Source organism: Vigna radiata, chromosome 7 (genome assembly GCF_000741045.1).
Source record: "Vigna radiata var. radiata cultivar VC1973A chromosome 7, Vradiata_ver6, whole genome shotgun sequence".
NCBI classification, from domain to species: domain Eukaryota; kingdom Viridiplantae; phylum Streptophyta; class Magnoliopsida; order Fabales; family Fabaceae; genus Vigna; species Vigna radiata.
This window is the reverse complement of record NC_028357.1, coordinates 6,951,047-6,966,432: the sequence shown is the minus strand read 5'-3', so window position 1 is coordinate 6,966,432 and position 15,386 is coordinate 6,951,047. Positions and strand designations below refer to the sequence as shown.

The window sequence follows — 15,386 nt, the reverse complement described above, 5'->3', positions numbered from 1 at the left end:
TTTAAGTTTTAAGTCTTATTTTATAAGTGCATTATTTGATTAATTTTAAAAATAATTTCATTAAATAAAGTAAATGGAAGATCTTCGTTATCTTAGTTTTTTCTAATAAAATATGTAGTGACGAATTTATATAGAGTGTTGGCATGTCTTATAATTAACAAAAGAAAAAAAATCTAATGACAGTCAGTTAAAAGTTTTTAAAGTTTTGATGACTCAGTAAACTATTAAAATTATCAGTGATTCAAAATTTAATTAAATCTTTATTAAAAAAATAAAAGTTACTGCAAAGAAAATTTAATATTATTAAATATTCAAAATAATATATTTTTATTTTTATTTTTTCAATGTCAAATGTTTAGAAGTAAATTATTATTGTGTACGTTTTAAATTAGATTTTCATATAACAATGGGATAAAAATTGAATAATTATATAAAATATTGTAGAATTACAAATAAATAATATTTTATGATAATCAAAATATTTACTGAGTTTGCAAACCTTAAAAGTATTTTTAAGTTTAAAAACATCTTATTTTATATATTAACAAAAATAGTCACTTGAATGGTACAGAGAAAAAAATATTAATCTAATAATAATTCAAATTTAAATATAAATTTTTCATATGAACTTTAATATGTATTAAATGGTGATAAATAAGATTTATGACAATTACAATAGTAAAATTATAATTATAAAATAAGTTAAAAAATAAAAATGATTACATAAATCATAAAGTAGTATTCTGCATTATAAAAATAAATAACTAATAAAAATATTGAAAAAAAATAATAATAAAAGTGATTAAATGGGTGTTGTAGAAATCATTTAATACACTTATACAAATGAAAAATGTATAATTAAAGGTTGTCTTACATATTTTTTGTTCCCTTGATTTTAAATAAAAAATGAAATTAGTTTTTTCTCGAAATTTTAGACTAATTTAGTTTTTCATTGGTAGAAATATGTGAATTTAGTTATTTTAACTAAATTTTATTAAGTTTGTTTGTGATTTCAAACACATTTGATAATATTATTTGAGAACATTTGAGTTATTTACACTGTTTGACACATTTTTTTTTTCAATGTTAGTTGAGAAACTAATGTTAATTAAATTCATGATAGCATTTGAGTTGTTTAAACAAATTTCATGATAGCATTTGAGGGTATTTGAGTTGTTTACATTCGTTAATACTTTTTTTTTCAATGTTAGTTAAGAAACTAATGTTAGTTGAGTTTATGATAGCATGAGTTGTTGATATTGTTTGATACGTTTTTTTTTTTTCAATGTTAAATGAGAAAAACGCTTCAAACTTCAAATAAATTTAACAAAATTTGATTAAAATGATTAAATTCACGTAATTCTAAAGATGATAGACTAAATTAGTTTAAAATTTCAAAGATGAATTAATTTTAATTTTCACTAAAAATTAAAATACCAAAAATATATTTATTCCTTAACGATATGAATATGAAAAGACAAAAAGTCCTTGAAGATTTAAGAAACATTTCCTTATATTAAACCTCTTAAAATGTTGAGAAATAATGATTTTTTTTAGTAAAAAATGTTATTCAAATGAAACGAAACGAAATTTAAGTATAAAAAAATAGAATATAAATTTTCTATTACTTTTACATGGACACTTTAAATTGTAACTTGAACATTTTCATACAAAATAAATAAATAATAAATAAAAATATTAAAAGAAAATCTAGAAAAAAATTCTACATTTTAATCTGAAAGTCAAACATTCTACATTTTAATCTGAAAGTCAAACATTCTCATTTAAAAACTAAAACAATAATTAAAAAAATATTTATTCAACTTGAATGAGAATTGCTTTTGCAGAATTGCAATTAGAGATAAATAAAAGATAGTAAATATTCTAATTAATACCAGCCAACGGCGGCAATGTCGCTTTGTAAATTACAGAGTGGATCGGTGTGGGACCAAGTCAAGGCATGACCATCACTATCTTTGAGGAGAGCCTTCTGAAGGATGAACCAGGCCATGCCTCTTTCTCTTCCGTTTTGAACAAAACCAGCAAAAAAGCTTCCCAAATCACAAGCTTTTTGGTGGGGCAGTCGTTTATGACAGTATGAGCCCCTCCGTCTTCCTTCTATGGCTTGTCACTATTCCTGTCCTAGCCTACTCCGCCCATTCTTCTGTCCCACCTCTCGGTATACATTTTCTGCATTCACCATTTTCATCATAGCTTAATCCTTCTTTTCTCAATGCTTGCATCAATATGCATACAATTTCATACTTTTTCACGTCTTTGTGATTTTGTTATTTCATCACCACATGCACAGATCATTCACAGCCTTAATAACCATATTAGGATCAGAGGGACTCTATAAAACTTAACATTGTGATTCAAATTGCAAACCTATCCTTGATAATATAAACAAACAATTGGTGGGCAAAAGTTCAGATATAAATGCATTAAGGAATTTGTGAGTTTGTAACACGATGGATGATGCATGGATGCAGGGTATTATTTAGACTGCGGGGGCTCGAAGGAGGTAACGGTAGACGGTCTGAAATATGTTCCTGATGGAAGCTACATCAAGGTGGGAAACACCAGCCCCATCAACAAGCCTGGTTTGTTGCCCACACTGTCCACGCTGCGTTACTTTCCCGACGCGTCGGCTGGAAAATATTGCTATTCGCTACCGGTGATCAAAGGAAGCAAATATCTGGTGAAGACCATGTACTACTACGGAGGATTCGATGGAGGGACGCAGCCTCCAGTTTTCGATCAAATCGTTGAAGGGACAAGATGGGGCGTTGTGAACACCACTGAGGACTACGCCAAAGGTCTTAGCTCCTATTTTGACATCACGGTGGTGCCATCGGGGAAGACCTTGAGCGTCTGCTTGGCCAGGAACTCATACACCGGTAGCTCAAGCCCCTTCATTTCGGCCCTGGAGGTCAGGATCTTGGAACCCTCTTTGTATAACCCCACTGACTTCTCCAAGCATGCCCTTGTAACCGTTGCCAGAAGTGCCTTTGGAGGTCAAGATATCATTGGGTAAATACGTCAATCTTTCAGCTCTTTATTTTCTTTAGAGTATGGGGGTTGATTAAACAGTGAAGATTAAGATTTAGAGATTTGAAGATTCTGATCATTGAGATGTTGTTTATTTGTGGAGCTAGTTTTCCAGATGACAAATTCAACCGGATGTGGCAACCACACAAGGACCAGAATCCTGTTGTGGAAAGCCAATCAAATGTAACTTCTTCAGACTTCTGGAACCTCCCTCCAGTTAAAGTATTCAACACAGGAGTTACCACTAGTCGAGGGAAGACTCTTGAGATTCAGTGGCCCTCTATGCCCCTTCCAAGCACCTACTACTACATTTGCCTCTATTTCCAAGACAACAGACAACCAAGCCCTTACAGCTGGAGGGCTTTTGACGTTTTCATTAATGGCCACCTCTTCTTTTCCAACCTTAATGTCACATCTAAGGGTGTCAGTGTTTATGCTGCACAATGGCCACTTTTTGGGCAGACCAAAATTTCATTGACCCCTGCTGTAGGAGTACCAGTTGGACCTGTCCTCAATGCTGGAGAAATTTATCAGATTCTACCGCTTGGTGGTCGAACTCACACTAGAGATAGTAACTTTCTCGTCTCTCTATTTTTTAATCTCTATGCTATGATTCTGCCCGTATGAGATACATTTCATGATGATGCTACTAGTTCTAATCTTTTAATTTTTGTGGTCATTCATAGTAATTGCAATGGAGGATTTCGCAAGAAGCATTCATAATCCACCTCCTGATTGGAACGGTGATCCTTGCCTTCCTAAGGGAAATTCGTGGACTGGGGTTACATGCTCTAACGGTTTTCATGCACGAGTCTTGACACTGTAAGTTCACCAATAAGCTCCAGCACTAGTTAGATTCCAGTGATGTCTGCTTTTTCAGTTCGTTTGATTCAATTCATAGTAAATGATCGGAATAACGTTTTTGGTTTTTGTATATGTGAAGGAACTTGACAAATGCCGGGCTTTCTGGGATACTTCCTCCAACCCTTGACAATCTAAGTGCACTAGCTCATCTGTATGGAATGCTGCCATTTTACTTCAACTGCCCCGAGTTATTCCTTCTTTTTGTTGTTTCTAACCTCATAGTCGTGTCAATTTGTGAACATTTGCTTACAGGTGGCTTGGGGGAAACAAATTCTCAGGCGTCATCCCAGATTTGAGTGGACTGAAGGATTTAGAAACTTTGTACGTGGCCACATTATTCGTAATTTTTAAGATTTCTTAAATTGTCCAAAGTTACATAGAACTTAACACCTTTGTTTTTTTCTTTGATCATTATTAAATCTAAGGCATTTGGAGAAGAACAACTTTGAAGGAGCACTTCCTCCATCAATAATTAAACTCCCAAGATTGCGTGAAATGTAAGATCATGTTATTTTTAAACAAAGACACTCATGCTTTCACAAATATCCTTCAAAGCATAATGTCACATTCACTGTTTACATTTCCCCCCACTTTCTCTTTCTCTCCTTCTCACATCTATCTACTAACTTGTTTATGCTCTGTGACAAATGGTGTCTGCAAAACCAGTCATTCTGATTTTTAGGGGGAAGTTAGCAAACCGTTATACTGAAGAGAAGTGAAGTGAAAGTTCAAGTAAGTGCAACACTGTACCCTTTTAGCTATGCTGATTATAACTAACCGAACTAATTGAGTTCCTCTGAAGCTCAAGGTCGCTCAAGAGATTTACCAGTGAAAATTGAATGAGCAAAAGCCATCGCAAATTCGACTATAATATAATCGCTGTATCTGATCGATGGGGGCGTTGAATCATGATTGCATGCATTTGCTGCAAATATTATCTGTAACTATACCTAAAAAGTATATATATGATGGGATATGATTCAAAGAATCTATTTCTTGTTTAGCAACATTCATGAGTCTTACGTTCCAGTAGTTACGTTATCACAGCCAAGCTAATCTAGCCAATAATAACAAATACACACTTATTTCAAACTATATCTTTAATACTTCATATACTGTTAAAATTAATTCTGAATAGAAAATCAATGCAATACAAATTAATAATTGTATACACTATAGATAGATGACTAGATCACTTGATAAAGTGGTAGTTCAAGTACAATATTAATATCCTATTTTAAGATACATTTAATGCTTTATTTTGGAGAAATTGTTATTTTTGATTAATCATTAATTTTCCATATATTTTATTTTAAAATTGTATTTAAGTTTGAAATATTATTTAAAATGAAAAAGTTAATTCTGATTAGAAATGAAACTGATCTAAACTTGAAACAATTCAAAAGAATAAATCATAGTTTGGGTTTCAAAGAAAAAACATGGCTTGAATTAAAAACTAAATTTTAAAAAATAGTTTTTAAATTTGTTTATGTAGCATAATCTAATGTAAATATGTTTGATTGTCTTTTTTCTATTTTTCTCTCACAAATGTTTTAGAGATAAGTTTCTTCAATTATACCATTTATTTATTTATATAATAAAGTAGATTAATTGAATCTGTGACTTCTTTTCTCATAAATTCTGTTTTCACATATTAATGTAAAATATAAACATATCCGATAATGAATAAAAATAGCCTGCTTCGTGCTTCTGCAAACCATTACCAATCTCTACGCACACCTTTCAACACATTTTCCCACAAAATAGGAACTCTTCCAATCTCCTTCTCTTTTGCCTCGCTTCGATTTTATTTCTTCGAATGTTCGCTACCAATGCTGCTACCAACCTATTCTTCCCGTGCAAACCTTCGTCCTTCCGGTGCCGCGCCGCCGCCGGAGACATCTCCGCGGGCCCCTCCTTCTTCCAGTCCGTCGCTGGAGGCCTCCGGTTAGGCCCCTTTCCCGACGGCGGAGGGCTCGCCGCGGAAGGACGGCGTGTCGGTGGGAACGAACCGATAAGGGTGAAGAAATGGTCTCGGAAGAACGAGAGTTATCTGGATAATGACAACGAGCCTCTTCCCCTTCCCATGACGTACCCCGATTCCTCACCCGTTTCGCCGGAAGAGATTGATAGACGTCTCCAATGCGATCCCGAAGTTCAGGTTTGAGCCTTTATGTATTTCTTATTTGCGTAGTGAGTTACTTCTGTAAAGAGGGTTAGGGTTGGGTTGTGTTTCATTGCATCCGTGATTAAAATAATTTGGCTTGAATTGGGTCACGGACGTTGTTGTTCTACGCAATTGAGATTGATCCAACCCCATTAACACTGAATTGAGTTGGATCGGATTTGATAGTATTCAAAAATTAAAATATATACTTACACTATAAAAGGAGTTATTTTTCATTTACCAATTAATTTATATATAACTTTTGAAAATTTATATTGTGTATATATATTTTTATTTAATAATATATAAATAAATAAAATCAAATCTTAAATTAAAAACAAAGTTATGTAGAAGTGAGAAGAAGAGCATTTTTATGGGACTTTCAAAATTCAGTTTGTGAGCTATCAACATTTTTTTATGATGTTTAGTGATGGAGTTGACATTACGTGAGAACTATTTGAATGTAAGGACAAATAAAAAATGTTGTTTTCTTTTCTCACAATCAGGAATTAGAGAGCAGGTTTAGTTTATCTCAAGTTTTCTATTGGAGTAAAAAGTGGATAGAGTTCTTAAATAGGATATGGAAGTCTAAGTTTTGTAAATAGTAATTTCAGAATCCAAAGATTATCCATTAAAAATACTCTTAAAGAATGTTTGGTTAAGGAAGCTGTGACAAATGTTGTACATTTTTTCAATCTTTATTTTATATAAAACATTAAAACTATACTATATACTCGATGGGTTAAGTTCAAGGAATGAACACCAAAGCTCAATATCTAATCTAATGAAGAATGTGTTTAATAGTTAAGATTTGGTCCTAACACTCAAATATCCAACCCGTTATGTTTGGGCTAGGTTCATAGGCAACTGTTACCCATGATCACCCCAACTTTTATTGGAGTAATTCAACTAGTTTACGAGATAAGTTTGTTATTATTATTACTATTATTATTATTACTACTACTATTATTATTATTATTATCATTATTTAATTTTAAATTTGACTTGTAGGATTGTAAAGAGGTGGTGTATGAATGGACTGGAAAGTGCAGGAGTTGCCAAGGATCAGGATATGTTAGCTACTATGGCAAGAGAGGGAAAGCGGTTACCTGCAAATGCATTCCTTGCATGGGAATTGGTAATACATATGATGAAAACTTGTGTTGATATTCATTGGGCTAAAACTTGTTTTCTTTGAGGAGGGGTTAATCATGAGATTGTGATAGGCCCATGGAGAATATTTTAGGCTTTAGGGGAGCAGAATACAAGAGAATGGGCCCAAAATATGGAGTGTCTATGTGAGGAAAAATAGGCAGGGAGGAAAGGATGTTGACATGGACATGGCAGAGAGAGAATGAAATGTGAGTGGGGGTGTGCGTTTTTGTTATAGGGGCAGTTAGGGAGTGGGAAAAGAGGAGGAGAATATCAGGTTGTGTGCTAGAAGAGATTCACTCTCTGTAGGAGCATTGCTTGGGGGTAGAAGACATACTGTCTTTCTGCATTTCACCTATATAGTATCAATACAATTTCATACAGTTTCGTATTATATTTTTTCTGATTCTCTATTATTGCCTATATCTCTTTGTATTGTGTGTGCTGGTTTGCATCATTGATCTGACCTGCCGGATACAAGATTAGTTGGAGAGGTTTTAGAGAATCAGTGAATGCCACCCAAAAAGATGGAGGCGAAGATATTGTCTCTAGAAATTAGGATGGACAAGTTCAAAGCCACCTTGATGGATATTCACGCTTAGGCTGGCGTTGATCAGGAGAAGTTGGTTTCATTACTGACCCATAACAAGTGTAGCGATAGCTGTAAAGAAGAAGATGGTGATAATATGATGGGTTTTCCAGAGATGAAGAAGTTTTTGTAGGGATTTTGGGGGTTAGAATTGGATGATTGAAATAATCGGCTAAGCAGGTAGAACTCCCTTTGTTTGATGGTGACGATCTAGCTTGATGGATTGCTAGAGCGAAGATTTATTTCAAGGTACAGGGCACGTGTTAGGTTCCTAGATAGAGGGCATACCTTTCTTGTTGGTTACATTCTTAGGTTCTTTGTTCTGTTTACTACGTTAGCTATAACAATACAAAGCTATAGATTTCTCTTGCTTCGGAGCTACCATAGAGTTTCTTTCATACAAATGGGTTATATCCTGTTAAAATAAGTGCTGTTTTCATAGATGTAAACTTTCTGCTTTAGTAGTAAGCTTTTCCTAACAGTGCACAGACTTTACTGGCATGCATGACTTTTCTATCAAAAACATTCCATGGTGACCTTAATTCGGTGTCAACTTTCTGAAATTTCGTATGTTCTCTTATCTTCACTTTTATCAACTGTTATTTTAATGTGTAAAGTGGGAATAACTTTCAAACTCTCGATGTCACAGGTTACGTACAGAAGATAACTGCTCGCAAGGATATTGATGTGATGGAGAATTTAGATAATGGGAAACCACCATGATGGTTGATGATCCTCCCGGCCTCCTCAGTCTTTGTTCTACTTTTATGCCCTTTATCCCGGGAACTTGTGCTTCATTTATCTTGATGAGTTATATTCTTCCACAGTAGTTCCTCAAGATATTATGTAAAGGAACATTGTGACGATTAGATTTTTTAAAGGTTGTACCCTCTAGAAAACTGACCTGATAAAAAGGTCCCCACAAATGAAGATAGGAAAACACACTTGTATCTTTTGGGAAGAATATATTCTTTTCCATAAAAAGGCTTATCTTTTGGCGCACACCATTCTTTTCATACCCAGAATTTTTGTTTAGCATCTCAAGTTTCGTACCGATGAGGAATTACCGATTTCCATATCTCGCTAGTATAAAAGGCCACAATGGCCATCCTTTATTTTAGTGAAAGGAAATCCATAGCAGGATAAAATGTCAGGGACAAGTTTCCTTGATTTCCAATACAACCTCTCAAGGAGAAAATACTTAAGGAAGCCATCACGTCTATTCTCCCGGGACAGGCAGAACTCTGGGGTGAATAGTGTATATCTTCAGCCTAACGCTGATGAGATGAAGCGAGTGTTTGATAAATTTGATTCCAATAAAGATGGGAAAATTTCTCAACAGGAGTACAAAGTGACCATGAAGGCTCTAGGCATGGGAGACTCGGTTCATGAAGTGCGAAATATATTCAAGGTGGTTGATTTGGATGGAGATGGATTCATCAACTTCAAGGAGTTTATGGAAGCTCAGAACAAGGGTGGTGGGGTTAGGGCGATGGATATACATAGTGCCTTTCGGACGTTTGATAGGAATGGTGATGGTAAAATAAGTGCAGAAGAAATCAAAGAAATGCTAGGAAGGCTGGGAGAAAGGTGTACCATCGAGGACTGCCGTCGAATGGTGAGAGCTGTGGACACTGATGGAGATGGCATGGTTGACATGGACGAGTTCACCACCATGATGACACATACTCTCAAACCTCTTTGAATGTTGTCATGTCTTTAATCACTGTCTGTAATCGATAATATTAGTATCTAATATTGTAAAAACTTTCTACTTTTTAATTTCTTCTTCATAATTTGTGTAATTGATGAAAAAATTTAGAACTTTAAAGGATTTAAAAAACTTGAAGTTTGATTTATATGTCACCAAAAAAATCAATCAACTATGTTTGAGATAGATGAAATAAATGAGAATGAAATAGAAGAGAGTTTAAATGTTGGGCAAAGAGATTCTAGTGTTTTTTTTGGAAGGGTGGAAAGAAATGCAACTTTTTAGGAATTTAAAAAAACAATGTGAGACTCACTCGGTTTTATTTTAAACTCATGCAATATTACATCTTCGTAGAAATCTTATAAATTGAACATAGTTAACTGCCTTTAAACACATTTCATTATTATTTGGAAAATGATACAATACCATAATATAACTAGGATGATAACGAGTCAAATTAGACATAAATAGTATCTTATTTTAATTTGATCTTGTAAAATAAAAACTCAATTCGCAATCCGTTCATTACTCATGCATATATTCATTTTAAAAAAACTCCCAAATATTAAAAATTATATTTTTAAAATAAAATTATAAAGATATATATATATATATATATATATATATATATATATATAATATTTAATATAAATTAAATTAAATCTTAATTTTAGTTAAATTAAATTTAATAAAATATAAATTTTATTTTAAATTAAATTTAATTAAATAAATATAAATTAAAATATCTATCCGAAACCGCAAATAATAAATCCTAGCTGTCAAAAATTTTATCCATATATGTATGCGAATTTTATCAATAGGTATCGGCAAGCGGAAATTTTTTTGTCAGACCTAGAATAACTTTTTAATGTTTAACTATCACAATAACATCTTAATCAATTATGGTTATCCATGAAACATAATTACAATTATTTGAAATTATTTCACACAACGGATTAGAATGGCCACTGATTTAAAATTATTTCACAAGGCAATTTCACAATTTTTTTTAATATATTTAAATAAAAAATTTGAATTAATCACATTTAAATTTTTTTTTTTTCAAATGTTTTGTATGATGATAAGAAAATTTAAATTTAGTGAACCTTCAATATTTTTGTTTGGATAAAATATTTCGATTATCACAAAATTTAAAAAAAATTATTTAAATATCAAATAATTATTAAGAATTTTGAAAATATTAACATTGATAATCTTTTATAGTCAAGGTATTGTTTTTTTATTAACCAAAGTTCTTCAAGAACTTTTTCCTTTATATTTGCAAAATAGGTTGCCAATTTATGTTAAATAAGATTATTATAAATAAGATTATTTTCAAGTCATGAAATATTAAGCTATGAAATATTAGATTAACCAAACTAAGATATCACAAATCATAGTTCATGTAGCACTGGAATATTTGAAATTATTTCACCATCAGATGTTTGGCATGCATTCTATTGTAGCACTGGAATAAATTGTTTCCATTAACTGGAAAATGCAAACAGATATTGGAGCATCTTCTACCTGCAACAATAAATAAAGATTAGCATGAAACATGATGCAATACACCTTGATGATAAAGAGAAATTAAGTGCATTCCAAAATTATAACAAAAAAATTGTGATGTTTTTTTATCCTTTTTATAGAAAAGGAAAGTTTACAAGGAGGAAAATATGATATATTGCAATAAGGTAAACCCCTTGTATATAGCTTGGGATGAATAATATTTCAGGTTAGTATGCATAGATGTAATTGTTACCATCAACCTAAAAAATAGTTTTCCATCAATCAATGTCAGATGGGTTTCAATCAATGGTTTCTTTCAAGAAGAAAAGATAGGTAAGTTTTATTTTTTATAAAAAAAATTATTTAATTAATATTTTAAATGGTGAAGAGATGGATATGAACAATTCCCCCTCAGCTCCTCCACAGTTTATGAACAATGAGAACAACATAGTCACAAGAACAACAGAGTCAACCAGATTGACCAAATAAAATTGAAAGACAAAGGATAAAAGCACTCAAACCAATAGACACTAGCAATGACATGCAATAAATGTAATAGTGCAGAAGACAATAAACATGATTACAAGAATGAAAATTATAAAGAACATAGATGCCATGCCAAAATTGTCTAACAAAAACGTTAAGAATTTACATAATTTAAAAGGTTGCATTAAGTTTTCAGGTAAGTTTCAATAAATTATGTTAAGTACCAAAGGAATGGTAAACCATTATACATGTATAGACACTTTAGAAGCTTAACTATGATGAAAAGACCTCTTAATAAGGAAATAAATTAAGATCAAATAAATCAAATACAGAAATGAATTCTTCATGTTAACAAAACTGTCGAAGAAAGTGAATTATTTAATGCTATACAATACTACCTCACTCTCGTGGATAACGAATTAATATTCTTATCAAGTGTATCGAGAAGTATAAAAGTAAATGTTACTTGGAACAATCTGCACCAGTTATGTTAAAACCAAAATAAAATAGTAGCAACTATTCATTTAAAAAACAAGATTCACTAACAAGAAAAAAAAAAAAAAAATACCTTAAGAGAAGAAGAATTGAAGAGAGGAGAAGTTGGTTACGGTGGCCCTTGTGGAAAGGAAGTGAAGCAAGAGTTGGCTTCCTATGTACACGTCTGAAAGAGTAGAAAGCCAAGGACAAGGTCGTCCCACATGAGAAGCCAATGTAGTCCAGCATATATGTTATGCGAATTGTTCAGATCCCACGAACAAGACCATGCAGGATCCTGTAATAGAATTCAAGGTTAAAAAAAACAAAGAGGTACTACTAAACTATGATGGGAGATAAAGTGCAATCTCTGAGCAACAAATTAGTAAATTAGCACACAACATAAAGGTGCATGAAAAAACTATTTTAAAAATCTATTTCTATAAGTAGTTTGGAGAATTCCCTCTTATATACATCGTTTCCAAGGATTTAGAATCACAGGAACTAACGAGGATTGCCTTGCCCTCCTGCTGTACGCTATTCAGTATTATTTGGTGCCTGAGGTTGGAGAAGAAAGCTAGACTTTTTGGGAAAGTTACTTACAACACTGCATCCTTTTTGGGATTCAGTGATTTTGTTATCTTTGTTATGATGTTGGGTTGATGGTTACTGTATAAGAGCATCTTTAGAAAACTTTCAAAAGGGATTGGAAACCTTTACTTAGCTTGCGGTCTTTTTGGGCTCCTTAAGGTTTTTCGTTGCTCAATTCAAGGAGGATAACATGTTAAATATACAAGCAATACAAATCTGAGGAAACACAAAGCATACCAATTATACACTATTGCAACAAGCTTTATTACTATTAGTTTACCAAACGAAAATATTGAATCAAACTTCACCTGTAGATCATAATTGATAACAAGATTGCTACTGTCCAAGTTGTAACACAAGAAAATACACCAATTACCGAGGTTTACTATGTCAAAGAAGACCAATTAGTACTCAATGTAGCTATACCTGAGCACTGATAGTTTCTTCCCCAATGAAGAAAAGGGAGCCATACTACTATTAGAAGGAGAAATATGAAGGTCTTTAACACCACTTGTAGCAGAAGGCAGTAAGATATCTTGCATCTCAAATGAGACAAGAAGCTCATCTACAAAGCCAAGTTTCCATGAAAGTTAAATCGAAATCCTTTTTGCACAAGGGAAACTAAAGCCACATACAAATAAATACTTCAAATTGAAGAATCTTACTTTAGTTAGCAAGTGCATTCCTTGTCCTTGGCTTTCTACTCAACTATATTTTCAAGTAATGGAGAGAATGAGCCAGAGTGTAAAAGACAGAGAACAAATTGAAGATTTCATTTTACATATGGTTATATTGACCAAACAGAGCTGCAAAGATTAAATTAGATGCAAAATGAAAATAGTAGCAACTCACCATATACAAACCACTAAGAAATTCCACTATGCATTCTTTATTAAAGTAAATATCATAAATTGGATTCTGAGATCAGTATTAGATTTAAGATTAACTCATTAAAGGAGGTTGGCCATAACATAATAGTTCCCTTATTGCATAATAATGTTACTTACTCTGATATCATCAATATCAGGATTAGACATACATAAAAATAATGGCATTCTCAAAGCCACACATTTATTATAGATAGAAATTGCATTAACAAAGGCAGCAATGAACTGAGAAAACTGTCCGACCATGATCATGATATCCTGTAAGAGTGCAAAGATGTCTTCTTAAATTCCAATAAGAAAAAAAAAAATTAAAATATCCGGAAAGGAAGGAGTATTTTAATATGCCTTCATTATTAAGTGATATGTTATAATAAAAAATAGTACTATGAGCACAGCCAACCTATGCAATTGATTTCATAATATTTGAAAGAAACTAACAATGGTGTTTCAAAATATTCCAAGCTATTATATGAATATAGCAGAATTGACAATCAGAAGGATATATATATATATATATATATAGGTAAAATTGTAGATCCTCTACAATTGCCCCTATCACACACGTCCTAATATTTATAATACGATAGAGCCTGTCAAGCAAAATAATGTTTCTCAAGATGAAAACTTACAAAAAGTTTGAACAAACTCCTAGTTAAACCGGCCAATCTCCAAAATTCTGCTACTAGTAAACCACTTCTGAATCTGAAAGAAAAACAAAAGATGGTTAAGTTACATAGAATTAGTAAGAATAAAATAAACAAAGTAAATGAAAGGACAAAGTTTTACATAAGAAAAAGGGTCTAAGGTAAAATTTAAAAGAAAATAAAATATAACATAATCTACACTGAAAGATTAACATAATATATATATAATCGAAAACTCATTACAAAAGTAATTAGAATAATGAAATTTTACCTATCTACAATTTAGCCAATTAGATCCCAAAAAATAGGTCCTCTACCACTTTACAATGTTCATCTGGGAAAACCAGTTTCAAGATTTGAAGCAATAACCCATAATAATAACATCCGTAAGAGAGGCAAAAAGGAAACTTTTAACCAGATGAACAATAAAATAATGTAACAAATGAATGATGTCTATATAAAGATATATAAAGATGCCTAGAGAGATGCTTAAGCAAAATAGTAACTAGCCCAAATGCCTCTTAGAGAGGTTTCAAAGACAAGAAATTACTAGGTATGTTATACTTATGTTCCTGCAATCTCTTGGTAGGTACTGGTGATGATAAAATCAGTGCTATTCATGGCTATTAAATCAGTAGTGAATTGACTTTCGAAAGGCAAAGTAAGATAAGAAAGAAGGGGGACAATAACTATTGTAACTCCCATTTTATAAGCCAATAAAGATGCAACAAGATTCCCATCACTCTATTTTCCAGTGATGAAGTCAGGATAACCTTGTAAACTCAGCAGCAATTTCACTGGCAACGTCCTGTTGACATACTCAGCCATCAATATTAAATGGAAATGATACAAATCTAAATTAAGGTAAGAAATTGCTTAAATCCTAATAATGTTTCATGGGCAAGTGAACAATTCAAATTACCTCTGAATAAGTCTCTAGATAAGGCCACACATAAAACCTTGAAATCCATTTACGAAGAGCCAGGTAAATTTCACAGCAAGATCGTTAAGAAAGAAGTTTATGTTTCTATATTTCTTATAATATATCATCCCATTCATACTCCTATTCTAGTTTGAGAGATTTAGTTGTGCCCATATCCATGCAATCCAGACTTCATTCAAATGCACTAATAAATACAGAAGTTGAGTATTGAGTGATATTATACTTTCAATAAATACCTTGTCAGCATTTCTCTTTAGAAGGAAAAATTCCTTTTCCAGCCGCAGCACAGATAGGGTGACAGGATCTCTGAATTATTTC

At 32.3% G+C, this 15,386-nt stretch overlaps 1 protein-coding gene, 1 long non-coding RNA gene and 1 pseudogene across 4 annotated transcripts; 2 read left to right on the top strand and 1 right to left on the bottom strand.

Annotated features, from left to right (window-relative positions):
* The first annotated feature begins 1,917 nt into the window (after positions 1–1,917).
* LOC106766001 (probable LRR receptor-like serine/threonine-protein kinase At1g51810) lies at positions 1,918–4,939 on the top strand. Of its 3 annotated transcripts, none has more exons than XR_002668981.1 (9): positions 1,918–2,179; positions 2,493–3,033; positions 3,159–3,622; positions 3,738–3,873; positions 3,995–4,066; positions 4,168–4,236; positions 4,341–4,412; positions 4,582–4,647; positions 4,724–4,939. XR_002668981.1 is itself a non-coding variant. In XM_022784420.1 (8 exons), the coding sequence occupies exons 1-8, from the start codon at positions 2,098–2,100 to the stop codon at positions 4,595–4,597; spliced, it is 1,452 nt and encodes a 483-aa protein (XP_022640141.1). In that variant the 5' UTR covers positions 1,918–2,097; the 3' UTR covers positions 4,598–4,939. The 3 variants fall into 3 exon arrangements, 1 of the variants encoding a protein (XP_022640141.1); XR_002668980.1 differs by having other exon boundaries at positions 4,718–4,939; XM_022784420.1 differs by having other exon boundaries at positions 4,582–4,939.
* A 640-nt stretch (positions 4,940–5,579) lies between these two features.
* On the top strand, positions 5,580–9,605 carry LOC106766000 (annotated as a pseudogene).
* A 1,253-nt stretch (positions 9,606–10,858) lies between these two features.
* Positions 10,859–15,298, bottom strand: LOC111242009. The gene is made up of 5 exons (XR_002668459.1): positions 14,397–15,298; positions 13,260–14,183; positions 13,021–13,159; positions 12,098–12,301; positions 10,859–11,061 (listed from the first exon to the last, which is right to left on the bottom strand). It is a non-coding gene; the product is annotated as an uncharacterized LOC111242009 (long non-coding RNA).
* Positions 15,299–15,386: the final 88 nt, after the last annotated feature.